The sequence below is a fragment of the Pholcus phalangioides genome, unplaced genomic scaffold (assembly GCF_987345545.1).
Source record: "Pholcus phalangioides strain wild (caught in Gottingen) unplaced genomic scaffold, Ppha-v1.0 ptg000011l_1, whole genome shotgun sequence".
NCBI lineage: Eukaryota > Metazoa > Arthropoda > Arachnida > Araneae > Pholcidae > Pholcus > Pholcus phalangioides.
In genome coordinates, this window is record NW_028301604.1 from 61,681,721 (window position 1) to 61,701,302 (window position 19,582).

The 19,582-nt window shown below is 36.1% G+C and overlaps 1 protein-coding gene across 6 annotated transcripts in view; it reads right to left on the reverse strand.

Annotated features, from left to right (window-relative positions):
* LOC149080668 (E3 ubiquitin-protein ligase MARCHF8-like) overlaps nucleotides 1–19,582 on the reverse strand; it is a 121,496-nt gene that overhangs the window by 79,133 nt on the left and 22,781 nt on the right. The window contains exons 1-2 of one of the 6 annotated variants that reach the window (XM_089239861.1): nucleotides 13,067–13,342; nucleotides 8,267–8,365 (exon numbers count right to left, since the gene is read on the reverse strand). The exons of 2 other annotated variants lie outside the window; for them this stretch is intronic. In XM_089239861.1, the coding sequence (XP_089095987.1) occupies nucleotides 8,267–8,341 (75 nt within the window). In that variant the 5' untranslated portion in view covers nucleotides 8,342–8,365; nucleotides 13,067–13,342. Of the gene's footprint in view, nucleotides 1–8,266; nucleotides 8,366–13,066; nucleotides 13,343–19,582 lie in introns of those variants that run through there. 3 more of the 6 variants (XM_089239862.1, XM_089239858.1, XM_089239863.1) reach the window with 3 other exon arrangements.

The window sequence follows — 19,582 nt, forward strand, 5'->3', positions numbered from 1 at the left end:
TCTCTGTATGCGTACGTATCCCCCTATATGTCCTCTATACAAATCTACAATTTTAACGCCGCTGTGGTGGTCGAGTGCCGCTGTGGTGGTCGAGTGGTTATAGTGACGGACTCGCGATGCGAGGATCCGGGTTCGAACCCCACAGTGGTGGTCGGCTAAAGTTGGTTTTCTGTGGTTCCTTCAAGGCGCAAATGCGACCGATCTCCCCGTTAAAAAGTCTCGCCACAGAGAGCAACAGTCCTACAACGATAAATCATTCAGTCATAACACTTCACTCATAGTTAGAAAAACTGGTGGCAGCACTACACATAACAAGCATTACAGAGAAACAACAAAAAACTTCCCGTCAGGTTTCACTACACGTACACGCACATTCCCACATGTACCGATTCGTTGGGGGTTCCGCGGGGTGCATGTGTGGTGTAGCAGTAGTATGTAGGGCCTCCAAAAAATGGCTCGGGGATCCATGATGTTCTTAAGTCAACCACCTCGTTGGGCAATTTGCCTGTTGTGGCGTTGTACTTTAAACCTATTTTCGCCAAATTTTACATATATACTAAATAAGATCCGACGTGAGTGATAGGCTACTTTAAAAGTTCGTCAATGCTGGACAAATACTCAAAATGGGTGGAAAAACTGTCGGGCAAGCATGGTTCTTGGCCCTCAACAATGACTTTACGAAAGTTTTACTTTGGTTACCTTGGTTCCTAACAACGTGTTTCAAACATGTTTATTCCACTACAATGATTTGTTACTTTAATGCTGCCAGTATATGGAGTAAATCCGGGCAGCGCCGGGTATTTTCACTAGTAATTTATAAAAAAAATTCGAAATTTTAACTATAAAGGATCAGGATCAAAAATCTTGACACTACTTTTCTTTCGTAGTGCAAATAAGGTCATGCTGCACCAAACACGTCTATAAACTATCTAAAACGTCTGCAGAGTATGCATCAATCATCTTACCCAGTATCATAAAAAATGACGGAATGAAGAATAACAGTCAAAATGACCATCATTCCATTCGTCCGTCAGCACAACGTATCACGGAATTACATTTAATAACCATAAGTTGTTCTTACGCGCTACAACCTCATAACACAGAAATATTCATTTAATAATCAGTCCCTTTTTTTCCCCCCTTTCTCTAACGAGAAAAGTCAAACGATAGTAAATAGAGTACAAAAAAAAAAAAAGTGTGGCGAAAGTTGGCGTGCATTAGAAGCAAAAGCCTTGACCCGTTTTATTTATTTTTTGCGAAACAAATTTTTCTTTTAATGACGGTTCTATGTTTATGTAAAAAAAAAATTGAATCCCGAGAATTAAAAAAAAACGGGACAAGAAAACCTGTGATATGATGGGAGACGAGAGAAAAACTAAAAACGTCGGGAGAAAAGAAAACGCGCAAACTTATGTATATATAGCGATAAGAGCCGAAAGTATGGCTGCTGATGACGTGTTTCTAAAGTTTTGTCTCATGCATATTTAGTGATCGGGTAAAGCTTGAATTAACTAAAGAAAAACAACGAAACAAGTATTCGCATATTTTCTATATACTGCCACACTGTGAGAAAGTGAGAGAGAAAAGAAAAACTTTTTTTTTCCTAAGTTTTATATTAATTTTTTTTTCAACTTTGTACGAACTCTTGCGTATGGATGTATTGTACAGGGTGTTTCAAAATTCGCGCACATCATAGTTTACGAATGTTTTTTTAAATGAATATGAACTTTTTATCAGAAAATAACGGATTAGACTCATGAAGTGAAACATTACCGTTAATAAAAGTTTAAAACAACTTTGAATTTACTAGAAATTAGGGCTGGTCCAATTAATCGACTCGGTCAATCCGATCAAAAATTCGATTAAAATTTTTATTAGAAGTTTATAATTTCACTTGATTTATTTGACTAAACCGATTAAATTTCTTCGTATTAAATGACTAAACCGATTAAATATCGACTCGTAGCTTCTATCGCCCCCCTGGACCATTTTACCGCCCACCATTGGGCGAAAATTGACCACTTTGGGAAACACTGGTCTACACAGACATTATTACTCAATTCATGTCACTGATTAACAGCGATGAATGGTAATTCTGGTTTCCACAGGATAATGCCACGCCAGAAGAAAGTTTTCATGTTTTAACTGGATTTTTTGCCGATCGTGTCATTAGGCGAGGACTTGGGCCACCTCTTTCATTGGACTTGTAACCCCAGAACTTTTTCCTTTGGGGCTGTCTTAAAAATGTGCCATATTGCAACAATCCACATGCATTTCATGAACTCAAAACTAACGTCATTAACGCAATATCTGATATTGCTCGAGACTTTACGACGTCTGCGAGAGTTAATCTGGTTAAAAAAATGTGCGTATTTGTCCGTGAAAGACCAACGTTTTCAACATCTGTAGTAAATTCAACGTTTTTTTTAACTTCTATTAAAGATGTTTCAATTCATCAGTTTAATTCGTTAATTTCTGTTAAAAAGTTTACATTCGTTTAAAAAACATTTGTAAACTATGATGTGCGTGAATTTTGAAACACCCTGTACATGCGTGGCGTACTTACAGTAGGGGGCAGCTTAGCGGGCTATAGCCAAAGGCGGAAAGTTCAGATAGGCAAATTTGAAGAATAAGTTGCCCAGAAAATTAGTAGAATGGGAAAAGGGCGGCGAAATTTGTATAACCCTCAATAAATCCAGTTCTGCTCAACATCAAGGGACTAGATCAGTGAGTGACAGAGTTTGCAAGCACGTGAGTGAGCAAGAGTGACTTAGAACGTGAGCAAACAAGTGAATGACCAAACGAGTGACCTACAGAGCAAGGGACCAGGTAAGTGAATGATATAGAGCGTGTGCAAGTATGCGAGTAACCTAGAGCGTGTGCAAGTATGCGAGTAACCTAGAGCGTGTGCAAGTATGCGAGTAACCTAGAGCGTGTGCAAGTATGCGAGTAACCTAGAGCGTGTGCAAGTATGCGAGTAACCTAGAGCGTGTGCAAGTACGTGAGTAACCAAAACGAGCGGCCTACAGAGCGAGGGACCAGGTCAGTGAGTGATCTAGAGCGTGTGAAAGCATGTGAGCGACCAAAATAATGTGCAAACACGCGAGTGACTAAAAGTGACTTTAGAGACACAAGTGTACATACAGGAGTGTGGGAGGCAAGGGCAAGCGGGTAACGCGAGGACAACAGGATGGCGAATTCGAGGAAAGAGTCAAGAAAATTAGACTAGAATAGTAGAAGGACGGCAAAATTGGTATAGCCCACAGGCAGCAACACCATAAATGCGCCTCGGTGTACATGAACGGTAATTATTAAGGTTATAATTTTTATGAACTAAAAACTGACAGGAAATGCTCTATAAAAAATGTATTAATACCCTAAAAAACTAAAATTAGTCCTATGAAGTGAAAAATAAAACCTCAAAACTTTTGGTATCCAGTAACATTACGTTTGGCAAAATAATGTGAGAATGAGAAATATTGATGCAGTTGATACTATTAAAAAACTAGTGATTGCTTTGACTGAAATTCTTCAGTTTACTACCACACGTATATCACAGAATCAGTAAGCAACGCAGGGGGACCTGGGGACCCTTATTCCCCCCGGCTATGGCCTTCTCCCAAAACAACGTGACCTTCCCATAATCCTTTAAGACCGAGCTCGATCGATTGTGCGGATGAAATACTTAAAATCATGTTTTCAAACATTTCCCGGTATGCTCTATCGTGTAAAAATAGCGAAATATGCAAATGCTGCAACAGACAAATTGCCCAACGAGGTGGCTGAAGAAAGATACCCATAAAAAATATGGATGTCAAATAAAACAAAAATAAACGCAAAAACAAAAAAAATATGCAAATAGAAATCCTAGCCTTAATTATAATTCAAGTTCCGATCCCAAAATGTTTCGAAATTTTGCGTGAATACGCATGAAATACTGACATTTAGTTATTCAGTGGGGAAAATAATTTGTAATTTGAAAAATTTAGCCGCTAGGGCGATAATCGCTGTTTTAAGCCATATTATAGAAAAATTACAGAGAAATAAATGTATCGTTATATCCGACGTCGTTGCGTTTTCATCGACGTTATAAGCAATGTTCATTAACATTATAATCCATAGAATCAGTGAACGCCCCAAATAATGGAAGTCATAACCGAGTTTGACTGCATAGATGACTGCATAGGCTCTGTTGCAGCTAAAAGGCTGCTGATTATTCTATTATTTCAAATGTAGTTCTAAAGGATTACACACTGATGTTGTAAATGGATGGTGAAACGTTGCCCCGATTCTGCAAATTTGCGTATTAAACGCTACAGAAAAACACTTGTTACGTGGTCTGAGATTTTTCACTTTATCAGAACTATATATATAAATAATTCTGATAAATCATATCGTAAACATTTATTGCATAAATAGTAAATGTTAATTACTTTTGTACTGATTTCTCCCCTTATTTACACTTTAACCGACGCAACATGTAACGAAAACATTCTGCAAAATGTTTTTTCCCCATGAAGTAGGCTCTTTTCCGATTTTCAGCAGGTGCGGGTGTAGAAAAATGAGTTCCATTGAGAGAAATCAGCTTTACAAAGTATCTGGGCTTGTCATTGCTGAAATAAAAGACTGAAGATGGCGAGATATCTCGTCAATGCCGAAGAGAGGGTTGAATCACCAATGGTTCCTCTAGTGGCTACTTTCAGAACTGAACTTTTCTCCTATACAAAATTCACATTGATTCGCGAAGTTTCAAAACATTCATATCAGAGGTTCTTATTTTAGATCATTTTGAAATAGGAATTTTATAACCACCCAGTACACACTGTACTTAATTAATTTTTATATAGGGTACTTCGAAAAACAGAGGAGTCGAAATCATTCAGATAGGTTTATTGTTACTTGAAAGAAAAATAACTTTTTAAAGTTTTTCTAAAACCGATACTTAGCTTTAATGCTCTAGAAAGGTAAGTTTAGCAACCCCCCAAAAAACTATGAAAATAAAAAAATGCACCAAGTTGCAGCTTGATTTTTGAAACAATTGAAGTATCTTTGCAAGGAATGTGCAGATACAATATTAAAAAAAAAAAAAAAAATCTATGTATTGTCTTTTTCTATAACATTGTGAGAGAACAAATAGAGATAACATGGAAAATATTTCTTGTTACAAAATACAAATGTAGATTTTACATTGTATCGTCGTTGAGAAATTTATGTATTGGATAGATAGTTATTCTAGTAAAATTTATTTCTGGAAGTCATACAAATCCTGATGTTTATTTATTCAACAATAATCATGTCTGGAATTACTTCACTGTAGTTTTCAGTGAATTAGTATCTGTACTGTATCTGATTAATTATTTGATTTTTCAGTGCAACAAAACAATAGCAGATGTAACGACTTTACCATTTTATATACACGATGTTTCAGAAAGGACACTAACTTTGAAATGACATAACTTGGAAACGGCGATAAACAAAAAAGTGAAAAAAGCAGTTCGTTCAATGAGCATACCCTGAATTTCAAATACGCAGGTTTGTGAAATTTACAACTTTGGCTAATAGATAACACCAATCTCAATGCAATGTCTTTTAAAAGGTGGATGATATTTTCCGCCGCAAACATGGGTTAACTTAACTCATGAAACGATAGATTTAAAAGGCTCACCTTCCTTAGCAATGACATGACAAAAGTGAAGAAAGGAATTTAAAGCTATTTTAGAGCTATGTTTCTGCTGCAATAGATGCGTATGCCTCACAGATGAACTGTTCAAGGTGATATAGTGTTTGAGGACTGGCTGTAAACAATGGCGTTGAAATGGCCCCACAGGAAGAAAGCGTGAAACAAAACAACTATGGTGCTACCTATTAATTAAAATTGTAATTAATTTTGCAAACCGGTGTATATAAAATTCCAGGTTTGCCCATTAAACTTACTGCTTATTTAATCTTTCTATGTATCACTGTTTCAAGTTATATCATTTCTCAAAGTTAGGGAGTCATTTTTGAAACACCCCGTATATTCAGCTCATTTTCTAAACTGAACTCCTAAGTGAAAGTCTATACAATCGGATAACTATCATGTTTGCAATAGATGTATCTGAATAAGTACGGAAATGAAATCAAAAGATCCGAACTCTTACATTTTTATTCTTGACAAAGACACCACTGTCAAGATAGTTCGTATGAACATATTCCATTCACAATTATATCTATTCATAGAGCTTAAAATACTACTCGTCATGCAAGTTGAAATCGATGGCGTTTGATATTACTCGAGAGTAGCCAAAATAAATCGGCATCGTCTAATGATAAAGAACCGACGAAGTTCAACGGCCGTTTATCACCATGTTAACAAGACGAATTTGCGATATTATTCAACCACGCACACAGAATAAACCACTGAAACAATATTCTTGGAATACGACGAATTTGCACAAGAGACTTTTACTTATTTATGCAACACAGAACGCGCTGAAAATTACACAAAATAATGCTCAAAACTATAAAATAGTTTTGGATAATTTATTGATTATATTATCGTGCATTTGAATTAAATCTAATGTTATTACAGTCGACGTTCGTTATGACGACCTTCATTGTTCCAAGGAAAATGAAAATTATATGGGGGAGGTCATTATACCGAAAGTCGGAAAAATAGCTTCTTAAGAGGATACTGTTTTCAACGAAATAAAAAATTATTAATTTTGTTGTAATGTTAGCATTTGCATTCCGATCCTTCAATTTAATGTAAGCAGTTGCAATTAAAATGCATCGGATTATATATATATATGGTAATATTTATAAAATTGGAATACAGCACTGATATGAATGAATGTAAATAACAAACTGGTGGTTTTCAGAATGGAAAAATGTCCGCTGATACTGTACATTCTTTCCTTATCTGAAGAAAAGTGATTCAAGTATGAATACCTATTGGACGATATGTCGTAGTCAGAACCTTTCATATCCTTTCTTCACAATCCATAATCCGAGAAATCCCCAACCTCGAGAAATGGAGGGATCAGTCATGCAGACATCCCATTGCGTCTCCCCCATTATATAAGCAGATTATATATATATCGAATTTTCCCAATATCAAAGTCAAAGACACTAGAGAACAAATTTCGTATATTTCTTTGCAAGAAAGGGGGGAAAAGCAGAGCTCGAGTTTGGTCAATGTATTGTATTGAATGGTTTTGCCGGTCGATATATTGGATGGAAAATATTCTTTTCTATCTTTCGAACTGAGCGCAACTCCGGTCTATCGCCATGGACAATTTACATGGGCATTTACAAATGAGTTGTGCCGGAGGTGTGCACGTGTAACTAATACTATGAGTGCGTATCTATTTTTCAAACTATGAGTGAAGTGTAATGATTGAATATTTGTGCAGTCGTAGGTGTATTGCTCTCTGTAGCACGACTTTTTAACGAGGAGATTGGCTCGCATTCAGACTTAAGTTGGGAACCCCTGAAAACCAAATTTGGTTGGCTACTATTGTACCGGCGGTTGGGTTCGAACCCGGGTTTTCGCGGTGCGAGTCCTATATATGACCACACAACGGCGGAAAACATTGGATGAATAGAAAACATTTTGGACTTATCTTACCAGTCATTATAATGGCACGGTCGTCATAACGAGCGTCGACTGTATTTATCTTGCAATATTCAGAGTAGTACAAAATCCAAAAAATTGAATTTCTAAACTTGCAACTAAACCACCTTGAACGTAATGTATCATTGAAAGCGTTCCGATAAAATTACGCAAGAGGTTTCAATGACTTTCAACAACGTAATCGGCTTCGAGAAGATTAGGTCAACCAAAGGAAGATTAAAAAAATTACGTATGACGTATTACGGTGCGATTTGACCGTCGATTAAAATTTCAACTGGAGTTTTTCGACCTGTTTTTTTTCTCTTGGAAATCCTTCTGTTATGAAATTCGTTACCGTATTACCTAACGTTCATTTCAACTGATATAATTTGATAATCTCTCTGAAACTCGACTATAAGCATGTGAATTTTCGCTTTATTGTTATCTTTCTTCGCACTCAATTCTTTCAAGAATAAAAGTAAAAATAGTATCTATATATATACATGTATAATCTTCAAATCAATGTAAAATTTTTCTCATGTCCTTTTTCTTCTCTGGTGATTGAAACATGAACCAAACTACATGAATAGCAAAAATTTTTAGACGGCAATAAAACAGGAGGGAAAAAAAGGAAATGAGAAATATATGTTTTTGATTTTCAAATCCAATTACCTCGTCATGCGTGTTTAGCTGTTGGAAAGATACCCTCTGTTGTTTCGGAAGCAGCATCGTAATAACCGTCCACATTTCTTGTGAAGCCACTGCAATAAACTTTTCATGCATTATAATTCTTAATATCTACCCGATTCAACCGATCAATTCCATATATTATAAGAGAAAAGGAAAGCAAAAAAAATAAAACTTATCGGAAAACTTTTTTTTGGTTGATATAGTATCGGTTTTCATACCTGGGAAGAAAATCATTCATATAAGTCATCCTCAACAAGGCTTGAAAACCTTGAAAAACCGATTTTTTTGCACCTATCAGGAGACAGACAAAACGATGGTCCAGTCTAGGCTCATGTCTCAAATAACCAACGCGTCTGTCATCCTCAGAGTACAACGGAAATTTATCAAAACAATGATGTCTAGACTGAGGCAGAAGAGACTAATGTCTATATCATTAGCTAAAATACTACAAGTATCTTAATATGTCTTTGGGACGGTATCTGTTTAGTTTGGAACCTCATTGAGGACAGTATACCCCAGAAGGTACTTGAAACACTAGCAAATATTCCTATTTAAGAAAATCTTGATTCATCCAAGTTTTTATAAATCTTGCAGACGTAAGTTCTAAATCACATTTTGGTTAAAATTAAGCATCAGTGCAATTTGAAGCATTTTGGGTGGAAAATATAAAGTTACATGTAGTCTTAGTTCAACCGAAGATCAAACGGAAAATATTAATTTAAGAAACACTAGTGAGCCGTGACTACGAAAAAGGGTATTTAATAAGTGGAACAGAGAATGTTTTTTTAACCAATAATTATTTTTGAAATTTTCATAACTTTATCAACAGAATTTGATCTTTGGAATCAAAAACTTATTTTGTAATATTTATTGGATGCTCGTCGATGAAATTTTACATTGAACCATTTTTAATTTAGAATTTAAAGAGAAAAAATTTAAACTCTTATGGAAAAAAATACGCTCTTCAATTACGTTTTTCAAAAACTATCTCATGGAGTAGCCTGATAACAAGTTTGTTTTATGCGCAGATTAGATAAATTTATGCGAAGTTCCGTCCACTTCTTTGCAATTCTCATTCCGTATGGTTATACAGTAAAAACAACGTTTTCATTTTATGCCATCGTGGTATGGCAAGAACAGTCTCGCTTCTTATCGATATTATACGCCACGACGCTTCAAGTTGTTTCGCCCATCCCTCGAAAAATTAATCTCAAACTATTTTTAGTTCCTTGCTCATAAGATCTTGCCGATGAATTCATTTTGAGAACAGTAGCATTTCTAATTAGCATATTCATTACGAATTTACGGAAGTTGCTTCAGATTTCATTAAAAAAACAGGTGGTGGAAGAGTTTCGTCTCAAATTGTCAGTTTAAAAATTCTTTGTAATTAAAAAAGTTAGATTTACGGAAAAAAATCATCCATGTTTTATTATTTGGACAAATATGTTTTCCGTAAGATTCGAAGATATTTTCTACCATATTGCAAACAAAAAGGCATTAATAGGGAGACTGTATTTCGACGTGATAAATGCACAAAATAGAGATTGTTACGGGAGAGGAATCACCAAAGAAATTTGGAATTTTAACTCCCAATTATTGAATATACTTGAAAATTGTCATCAACGGAAAATGAGAATGGCTAAACTCTATTTTTGTCAACCTTGGACATGACATATACCTCTTCGCTCCCCTATAACCGTAGTCTAAGGGGAGGGGGGCCATGGGTGAAAATGAAGTGAAAAGAATATACGTGGCCGATGAATAAAGGGCCACAAAGCTGTAAAAAATAAAGAAATTAGGCATTTAAATGAAAATAAGGCGTGAAAAAAAGTATTTTATAATTCATTCGAATTACTAAAAGTACCCCCAGAAGAATAAAGCTAACAGATCTCTAGCCTGGTGGTTCGGAGATAAACCGCATTCATCAAATTTTTATACGCTATAAATTTATTCAGAAATCAATTTAATATATAAGAAGGGGTCGCGGAGAGCCTGGTCAAGACTGGGGGGAAACAAGATACTTTTTTTTCCTTTCAAACCGAGCTCAACTCAGGTCTATCACCATCTATGGGCGATTTACTACCTAGTGAGTTGTGCCGGAAGTGTAACTGTGTGTGTACCTAATAGTCTGAGTGCGTATGTAGTGTTGTGTTTGATTTTTCAGTGCTGCCATCTATATTTCAGAAGTGAAGTGAGTGATGTGTTATGATTGAATTACATTTGTACTGTTTGTAGGTCCTGACCTTTTTCGCTCATGAACACTTTTGACAAGAGAATACTGTCAAAAGTGTTCATGAGAGAAAAAGGTCAAGAAACACCAATCTTAGATGTGAACAAAAAACAAATGCGAAGCTCGAAGACGACACGATACTATGTTAATAAATTAAATAACAATTCTATGGAGAATTATCCTAAATTTTGGGAACTTTGAATTGAAAAAAAGAGCGACATAAATTGTCATGTAATTCCATTCAATTACTAAACTGGAAGTCTGAAGCAAAAAATAAAGTCTTTGGAAACTCAATAACTCTTGACCTAAAATGGTACAACCGAAGGATAAATGTCAAGTTGGATAATGCAAGAAAAGGAAAGTCGTTTTGTGCTACAAAACTTTCTCAGCATCACACGCAATGGAAAAGAAAACATGTCCGAGACAATTTCTTTGGAGAATTCAAAGGAAATTAAATGATAGAAGAAACACAAAAAAAAAAAAAAAAAATTCTATTATTCGACAGGGGAGAAAAGGATTCTTTTGGGCAAAAAGACTGAACCAGCATAACGGGTAAAGTGATCAAATGAAACCGGTAGCAGGAATTACTCTGACCCAATTCACGTTATTACTAACCTGTGACCTTCATATTCGTCAAAGCATCGCGTCATTCACTTTCTACCAAAGCTTTTCACCAAGTAAAGAGCTTCGATTCATCTTGAATAATTCCCGATGAAAAATTCAACAGAAAAACCCGTTCGAACATAACACTGATTCATATTCCAGATTCGAATGTTACTTTTTTTCTTCTTGGTCCATACAAATTACTCATAATTACGAAGCGTTCCACAGAAAATGAGCCATTAATTTGATTACATCTGACAACTTTCGCGAATTCCTCCATCTTACATAAGCATAGAAAATATAAACATAAAAGGTGCTATTTAAGTTTTGGAGACACAGAAGATTTACGTCGAAGGCTGCAATCAATGATAAGTTGTGGTAATTTATACGTATCCGCAACTATCGAAGCAATTACGAGGTACAAAAAGACGCTGCAGTGTATTTAGAGTTCTTCGTATTTATATTACCAGTTTGAACAAATAATCTTAGAGCTTTCCTCTAATTTAATTTGACCTCACCAATGTGTCCCTTTCCACAATAAATTATTTTAGGAAAAAAATGAGGGGAAAAGTTTAGAAATGGATTTTGTCAATAATGAAAACGAATTCAGATCATTAGTATTCCTGAGCAAAGGCTGAAACCATGCATAGACAGAACAATTTCGTTTAATAGAAAGACGCAATAAGATTAAGGAAAACTTCATTAGTGAATGTTTCTAGACATGGAAAACAATATTTACGATAAACTAAATAGTGTTGGATGCACGAATTTGTATTCGAGTGATGTTACGGTACCAAATGAGGAAATTTGTTTTGTTTCTATAGAATGAAACGGATATCTCAATATCCGAAAAAACACCAAGTTGCCAAGTGCAAAACTTATCAAGCATTCAACAGTCAATTCACGATAAGAAACGTATTAAACCAATAATCCCCTCGTCCTGATTTCAATGAAGGTTGCGATGCATTAAGAACAAAATATGTTAAGGACAAGCATCATAATCTTTAATGTGGGGGGGGGGGGATTGACGATTATCTTCAGTTACATTTTTAATCAGATCTAATGTTCCAAAATCATATCAACAGTTTTAAATTTTGACCCAGTTTCCGACTGCTCGACCTCTAATTTAAAGGCGATTATGTTATTGATCCTAAAATTGAGAAGGTTCTGCAAACGACGAATAAAAATTCTATCAACATTGGTATCTTAGTCATCGTTCTATGCAGATTATGAACACCGTGCGTCTGACAAAACACTTCAATCACGAGTTAATTCTTATTCACCGATTTCGGACACGATTGAAACTGAGAAAAAAAAAATCCACGAATATTACGGAGAATTTTCCCAACTGATAACTAAGTACCTAATCTTAAGGAGAAAAAAATTGATTCCTAGTCCAAACATGTGGAACTTTAATATTTTGAAAGAATAAATCTGACGAGAGATGCCACGGCACGCGCATGTGTTACGTCATAACCTGTGTTTACAAAGCTTGGTGCCAGTGATGAGATGATCCAGTACCCATGAAATGATATTACTACTCATATGCTATTATTCAGAATGAAAAACCGATACGACATTTCATCGAAGCACCTTAATTGTTTTACAGAAACTCAACAAATTTAATTGTTAAATGACTCGTAAGTTTATAAAGGTGCGATTTAAATAAGAAATAAATAGGGTAAAAATCGATGCACTTTGCATTGAAAGTTATCACGGTGTTTTATGATCGAAAGGATTTATTGAGCATATAAGGTAGTCACGGCTCAGTAGCAATAATAATAGTGCCACGAGATGGCTTATTTTAGATGTTCAACAGTTAGTTCACACGAAATAGGATCTTTTGTTTTGGGAGTAATTACAATATGCTGTGTGTGTGAAGATTTTTCTTTTAAATTTATTCAAGGTTGATGCTTTAAAAACTACAGAGATTAGATAGGAAACCTTACCTGTTCACACGTAGCATGAGATCTACGATGGGTCTTTCCTTTAATGAATATGGCTATAATGCCAGGAACAAGAAATCGATAACATTTTCTTGGCTAAGAAGTATCCTTCTAGCCGTTTCTGATAAAAATAGAAAGAGTCACATTGCAACAAACGAAATCGTGGACACTCGGCGTCTGAAAAATGCAACTGTTATACAAGACGAGTCGGGCTAAAACGAGTTACGGTTTTAGCTCGGCGTAAAGCACTACCGCGACTCTTTACGCTGCTTTCACTTCGTGGTTGCTGCTGCTGCTCTTACAAGAGGCCTGGAGTTGCGGCAAAAACGACAACAAATGTTACCGCCATCTATCGGGCACAAAACGTAACTACAATATCGGTATCTTTAACGGGCCAGCTATTTCTATCTCGATTTTTTTTTGTTATTGGAGAAAATAACAAGTGGTTTTCGTGCAGTGTTTCTCAACCTTCTTTCGCTCATGGTTCCCTTTGAACTATATTTTTTCTCGTGGCCTTGCTTTATTCAGGGTCCCCCCCCCCCCCCATCAAAGAACGAGACCCTTCCTATTAATTGAATTGATTTTGTGAGCGAATTGATAATGAACAAAAATTCCATGAGTAAAGTGGACCCCCGATTCAGTGAGGGGTCTCGGCACTGCCCATGGCCCACCACATCCTACAGCAGGTCCTGTAAGCTCAACCTTTCTAGGACCTCAATATAGAGAACGTATAGTGCGAAAAAAAAGAAAATAAACAATCGTCAAGGGGTCCAACTCGGGAAGTCGGGGCCCCTTAACCCCACCCTTGTTGGGGGGGGGGGCACGACACGCCATTTTCACACCATGGACCTTTAGGCAAAATTATGTTCTGGGGTTCTGCTCTTAAGTAATCAAGGTACATCCACTTCTCATCATATGGACCTTCCCTATTGATATGCTAATATCCCAAACGGGGCTAGACCGTGGAGGACTTTGGGCTGTGTCCGGGTGGGTCTATGCATTTAGACAGTTCTGTTTCATTCTGAAAGGAGTCACACTTTTCCCACCATATTTTCACTTCAAAAACTTTACATCGGAATTTTTTTTTCATAGCTCTTTGTGGCCTTCTTAGCACAAACTGTCATGGCTGCATTTCAACTTGATTTTCACCCGTGGCCCCCTTGGAATATCTTAGAACCACAAGGGGGGTCATATGGCCTCAGGGTGAGAAGCACTGATATACAGGATATTTTTATTTTCATTTGATAATATTTCCGAATCAATACTAAAATTTGTTATTTGATTTTGATTGTTGAATCAAAATTGATTGCAACATTTATTCCATTTTTTCTCATAATTTCTGTAACCTCAAAGCAAAATGTTGCATTATATAGCATTTTACATTCAATTGTTTTTCAGTTTTGTTTTATCAATGCTAAAAAAGCATCAAACCAAAATATCGGTAGTTGCTGTAATAGAAAGGAATAAATTATAGCAAAATATAGTAAAAAATGGATTTTTTGGTTGTAAATTTTTCTCCAGTAAAATCAACTTTTAGGACTGCGCTGAAATACAGGTTTCATGATTTGATAATTAGCAACAAAGGCACACATCAGTGGAAATCACATAGTAATAAACAAAATAAATCGAATCGTCTTTTTCCCCATTAACAGACTAAGATGGTAGTGCAGAGGCGCCGGGAGCGTTTTGGACCTGTGGGTGCTCGACTTGAGTTTTTCATTGCAGACTGATTTCGCAACTAATTCTGGGGTTTTCAGAGCCGCATGATACAAAATTCTGCTAGCACCCACAGCACCCTCGGCTCTGAGCAGCCAAATTGAGATTTGCATTGATTTTTCTCAATTTTTTTTCTGTTATTTCCCGTTCTGATCTTTTGATTTAGAGGAGTGGTTCTCAAACTTTTGTCACCCCCGCGACTACCTTTCCCAATTCATGATTCATCTACGGCTCCCCAGAATAGTTTGTTAGATATTTTCCCACATAAAAGATCTTCAAAGCATAAATAGGCACACAAATCAATATCTCAAACTCACCACGACACCCCCGACAAAGTTTGGTGACGCCCCTAGTAGCCGTGACGCACACTTTGAGAAACACTGGTTAAGAGATATCAACCATAAGATTTATGAAAAAAATAATTCCCTGTATGTTTTCTGGACTTGCTTATGCCCATAGAAACAACATTAAAAACGAAATTTTATTCTTTTCCTTAAAAATAGATGATTTAAAAAATTTAAAATGATGACATAACGGCTGAAATGAACGAAATTTTTGTTTTGTAAATTAAATTTGGAATGTCAGATGTTCAGGAAAAAAAGTAATGCAAAAAAATATTTTTTCTAAAAAATAAATAAAACCCATATTCCCAATTGGAAACATTTTCCGTTAAAAGGTTAATTTTGTGTTCAATGTGTGACGACAGGGCCGCAACTAGATACTTTGTCACCCGGGGCAAGCCGGAATTTTGGCACCTCTTGCACGTAGAGGAAGCAGTTAAAGGGGGAATTCGGCGCACCTTCTGGTTCAGCGTCCGGGGCACCAGCCCCGCCTGCTCCCCTCTAGTTGCGGCCCTGTGTGACGGTAACCCAGTTCTTCTGTTTTTTTAGTTCTCAACATGGGGGTACTGGGATATATTCTCAGGGAGGCCATGGGTGAAAATGAAGTGGAACGGGGGAGCCATGATTTGTATTTAGAGGGGGGGGGGACAGTTGATTCAGATGTGAAGGAATAAAGCTGTCAAGTGAAATATGGGGGAGGGGAAGAGCAGGTCCGCAACTAGGGGGGTGCAGGCGGTTCTGGTGCCCAGGGCGCCGGACTAGAGGGGGCGCAAATTTCACTCTTTAACCTCTCCTTCAACATTATCGGGGGCGTCAAAATGCGTGCTTGCCCCGGCTGACCAAGCATCTAGTTGCGGCCCTGGGGAAGAGTATAATTACTTTCAGAATATAGCAGAGAGAATCACCCATAGAACCAGGGCCGATCTTAACACGCGGAGGCCCATCCGAGCATGGCTGAGGGGAACCTCGTGTACATATAGGGGCCCACATGATGAGATCAGTGAACTATGATTTTTGAGAAGGAGTATGTAAATAGCTGCAGCTTACAGCTAAGTACGAGGCCCAAAGAACATCACTTTTTTGGAGAGCCCATAATGATGAAACAGTCTCGCGTAGAACCACGGCAAGAAAGAAGCTTACTGAATTCTAGTTCGAGGCCAGAGACTGACTTTATTAATAACAAAAAAATTTTGTTTGCTATAAATTTACCAAATGAATCAGCTGAATAAGTAGAAAGGGTCTAGCTCTCTGAGGTTGGAGCCCTAGACAGGATGGTGGTCCACGAGAAGAAAATATTGTTCAAAAAGGGCGTGCGCTAAAAAAGGTTGAGAGACACTGGTCTAATCCATTGAAATTGATTTCGCTCCATAGTAATCGCTTCGGATATTAACAAAACCGGTTGATATGAAAGAGACGGAAACATTAAGATGTATCAACAAATATCAAATCTAATCTCTTATGAGCATAAAAAATGCTATAAACTTCGGAAAAGCAACTTATATGAACAGAGTGTTATTATTCAGCCATATTGGTGAATAGACATCATTCTTATAAAAACCGAAATATCGAAGCGTTTGCATTGTGTTTCAATATTGTTTGTGTTTTTTCCCTTAAAAGCTAGCTAACGGTGATTGATAACAGCCATCGATTATGTAGCATGAAATTGCAATAAGAGTTTTATTCTCGACAAGAAAAAAAAAAGTTTCGAACAACTCCATTATTTTCGGAATTAAATACTCGCAGCGGGTGCGAGGAATTCGCTATTTCTTGAACAGAAACAAATCCTTTTTTAAAAGAATTCCTTTTCGATCATCAAACAATTTCCTTCAGGTTAAATTTAGTAAAAAAATCTCATTATTTGCAATTTAAAAAAAAAAAAAACAACAGAGATGAAAGTTTGCGAGAAAATGGAGGGTATGTAATGGAAGATAAAACATAGGAAGAAAAATGTTTTGTACACAATTTTCAGTCCTGGAAATAAATAAAATGAACAAAAACCTAGTGGGAAAGATAAAATAAATATTGTAGCAGCGTACACGCAGTCACATTATCCCATTTTGACTGACGTTGCGTTTGCATAAAACTTTGTTTAAAAATTTTTCAAGTCATCATTTTTATACAATGTTAAAATTTCTCGTTAATTCTAACTTTTTTCGAATATTTTAGATAATTCAAAGGTGGAGGGAAAAAATTATGATTTTTGTACAAGCAAATTTAGTTTGGAAAAATTCTACAAAAAAAAGCCAGACTGCTTTTCTCGATTAAGTTGTGAAGCAATACATTTTTAAAGACATGAAAGTTTGAAAAAATTCCATTTTTCTCTACTCTTTTTTTCTGATAATTTAATACCTATTTTAACGTTGTTCAGCAGAACTACATCGATACTGTGTACCACTTAATACCGATTATGTTTTTCAACGTATAGATCAAGGTGTAACATTCAAAATCTGAATCATTTTGTTGTCATTAAGAGTATGAAAATTATCAGAAAGTAATGAAAGTATATTTCCTTGATAGCATGAGAATGATAAGAGAAATTTGGGAAATAGTTTCACAACGGAGGATCATGAACTGTTTCCTTAAATCAGGTTTTGAGCGTGGTCAAAAAATTCTGCAGTGATGCTGATTCCAGAACAGTTGAATAATGTAGCATGTAAGATAAATTACAAAAATTATAAATTTTTATCATAATTATTAAAATTTGGCAAACAGTTTTGTAATCGACTATAAATTTTTAATAATCGGTAATTATTATCCTATGTGAATGTTGATTAAGTTGCAATTTGTAGTCATTTTACAGATCCAGGATGGATAAATTGAAAAATTCAAACTTTTTCTCCAGTGACTTTGTGTGTGTGTGTGTGTGTGTGTGGGTGGGGGGGGGGGGGCGACTTCGAATTAACCACTGCATTTTGTAAAATTTCTCTACAGAGAAATTTGATTTTTTTATGACTTTTCAAAACTGAAATTTTCAGATACTTTATCCTGATTTTCGATCTTGAATTTTATTTTAAATTCCAAAAATATACCAATACAGTTTTGGAACATATAAATATAATGCAGTAAGTGAAAACATAATTTTCAGTACGTGAATTTACACTAAAAGACCAAATATGAAATCGGGAACGCTTGTATAAGCGACCAAACCAGGAATATGACGGTCTAGAAAAATGACAGTCCATGACCGTATAAAGCTCAGCATCATAACAAAAGTCAGAATACGTGATGCATTTGAGACATTTTCGCTTGACAACCAGACAATCATTATAGCCATAAATCATTATTTTCGACGATGACCGACGGAAAATCTGAAAGAAAAATTGTTTATATATAAGATGAAAGCTTGGACTGCAACTGACTGTGGTATAAGAGAGGGAGTGTGTGTGTGTGTGTGTGTGTGTCTGCAAGTAATCAATGATTTGTGTGTAAGAGACTAAGTGTGTACGTGTGTGCGTATCTTAGAAAGTTTACGAGCTCTTACGAGATAAGCGGCTGTGCAATTTCTTTTCTGTCTAGTTTTTTTTTTTCTTATTTTTGTTGTTTGCTTCTAAGCGTCAATCATTCGGCGTCTAGTCCACAGACAACGACGAATCGATGTCTAAAAAGAGATCAGAGAGAACCCCCTTCTCTTTTTTTCTTTTATCCTTATCTAAATCTTACCACGAATTCTTGAACTCTGACTGACCAGCATATTGACATTGGAAACGATCACACTTGTAACGCGAAGACCTATGCCCTTCATCAATTTTCAAGAAATGAAAACGCAGTTGGATCAGATAACAAAAATCGACTGGAAAAAGAATCGATAGAAATAAATAGATTTTTTTGTGATTAGTGTCCACGTTTTAGAAGTAGTTGCTGTTCTACAAGTTTCACCGGAAAACAAATAATTTCTGAAACAACATTTCTGTCTCAACAAGGACTGTCATTTTTCTTAACCATAAAACTCAAAGCTCACTGTATTCATTCCGATTTACTATTTATATTTTACACGTAGCAATTTCAAGCATCAGAAATATAACGCATAATAAGGATATTTTTAAAATGACATTTGAATGATGTACGCAAAAGTCACAGAATATTTCAGAAATATTACAAAAATGCTTTCATGGCAGAACGTGTAATTATACCCAGAAATATCAGTACATAACTCCTCCAAATGAATGTCTTGATTAAGACTCAGTTTCCACAGAAGATATCGTCTCCATGCAGAGAATGCATTTTTTTGATAAGTGAAAATAACTCCTACAAGCTGTATTCACTAGAGACTAGACTGACATCGAGGGTCGTTTCCATGCTGATGAAGAGCTTTTACCGTCACAACAACACTTTTTTGCAATTTGCGCAAACCTAAGCTAACTTTAGGCGACGTTGAACTAATGAATAGCGAGGGCAAAATCCTTGAAGAATGAGAAGAGTCCTTACAGTGAAATGCTCTCTTATATCTTATTTTCCGTAAATG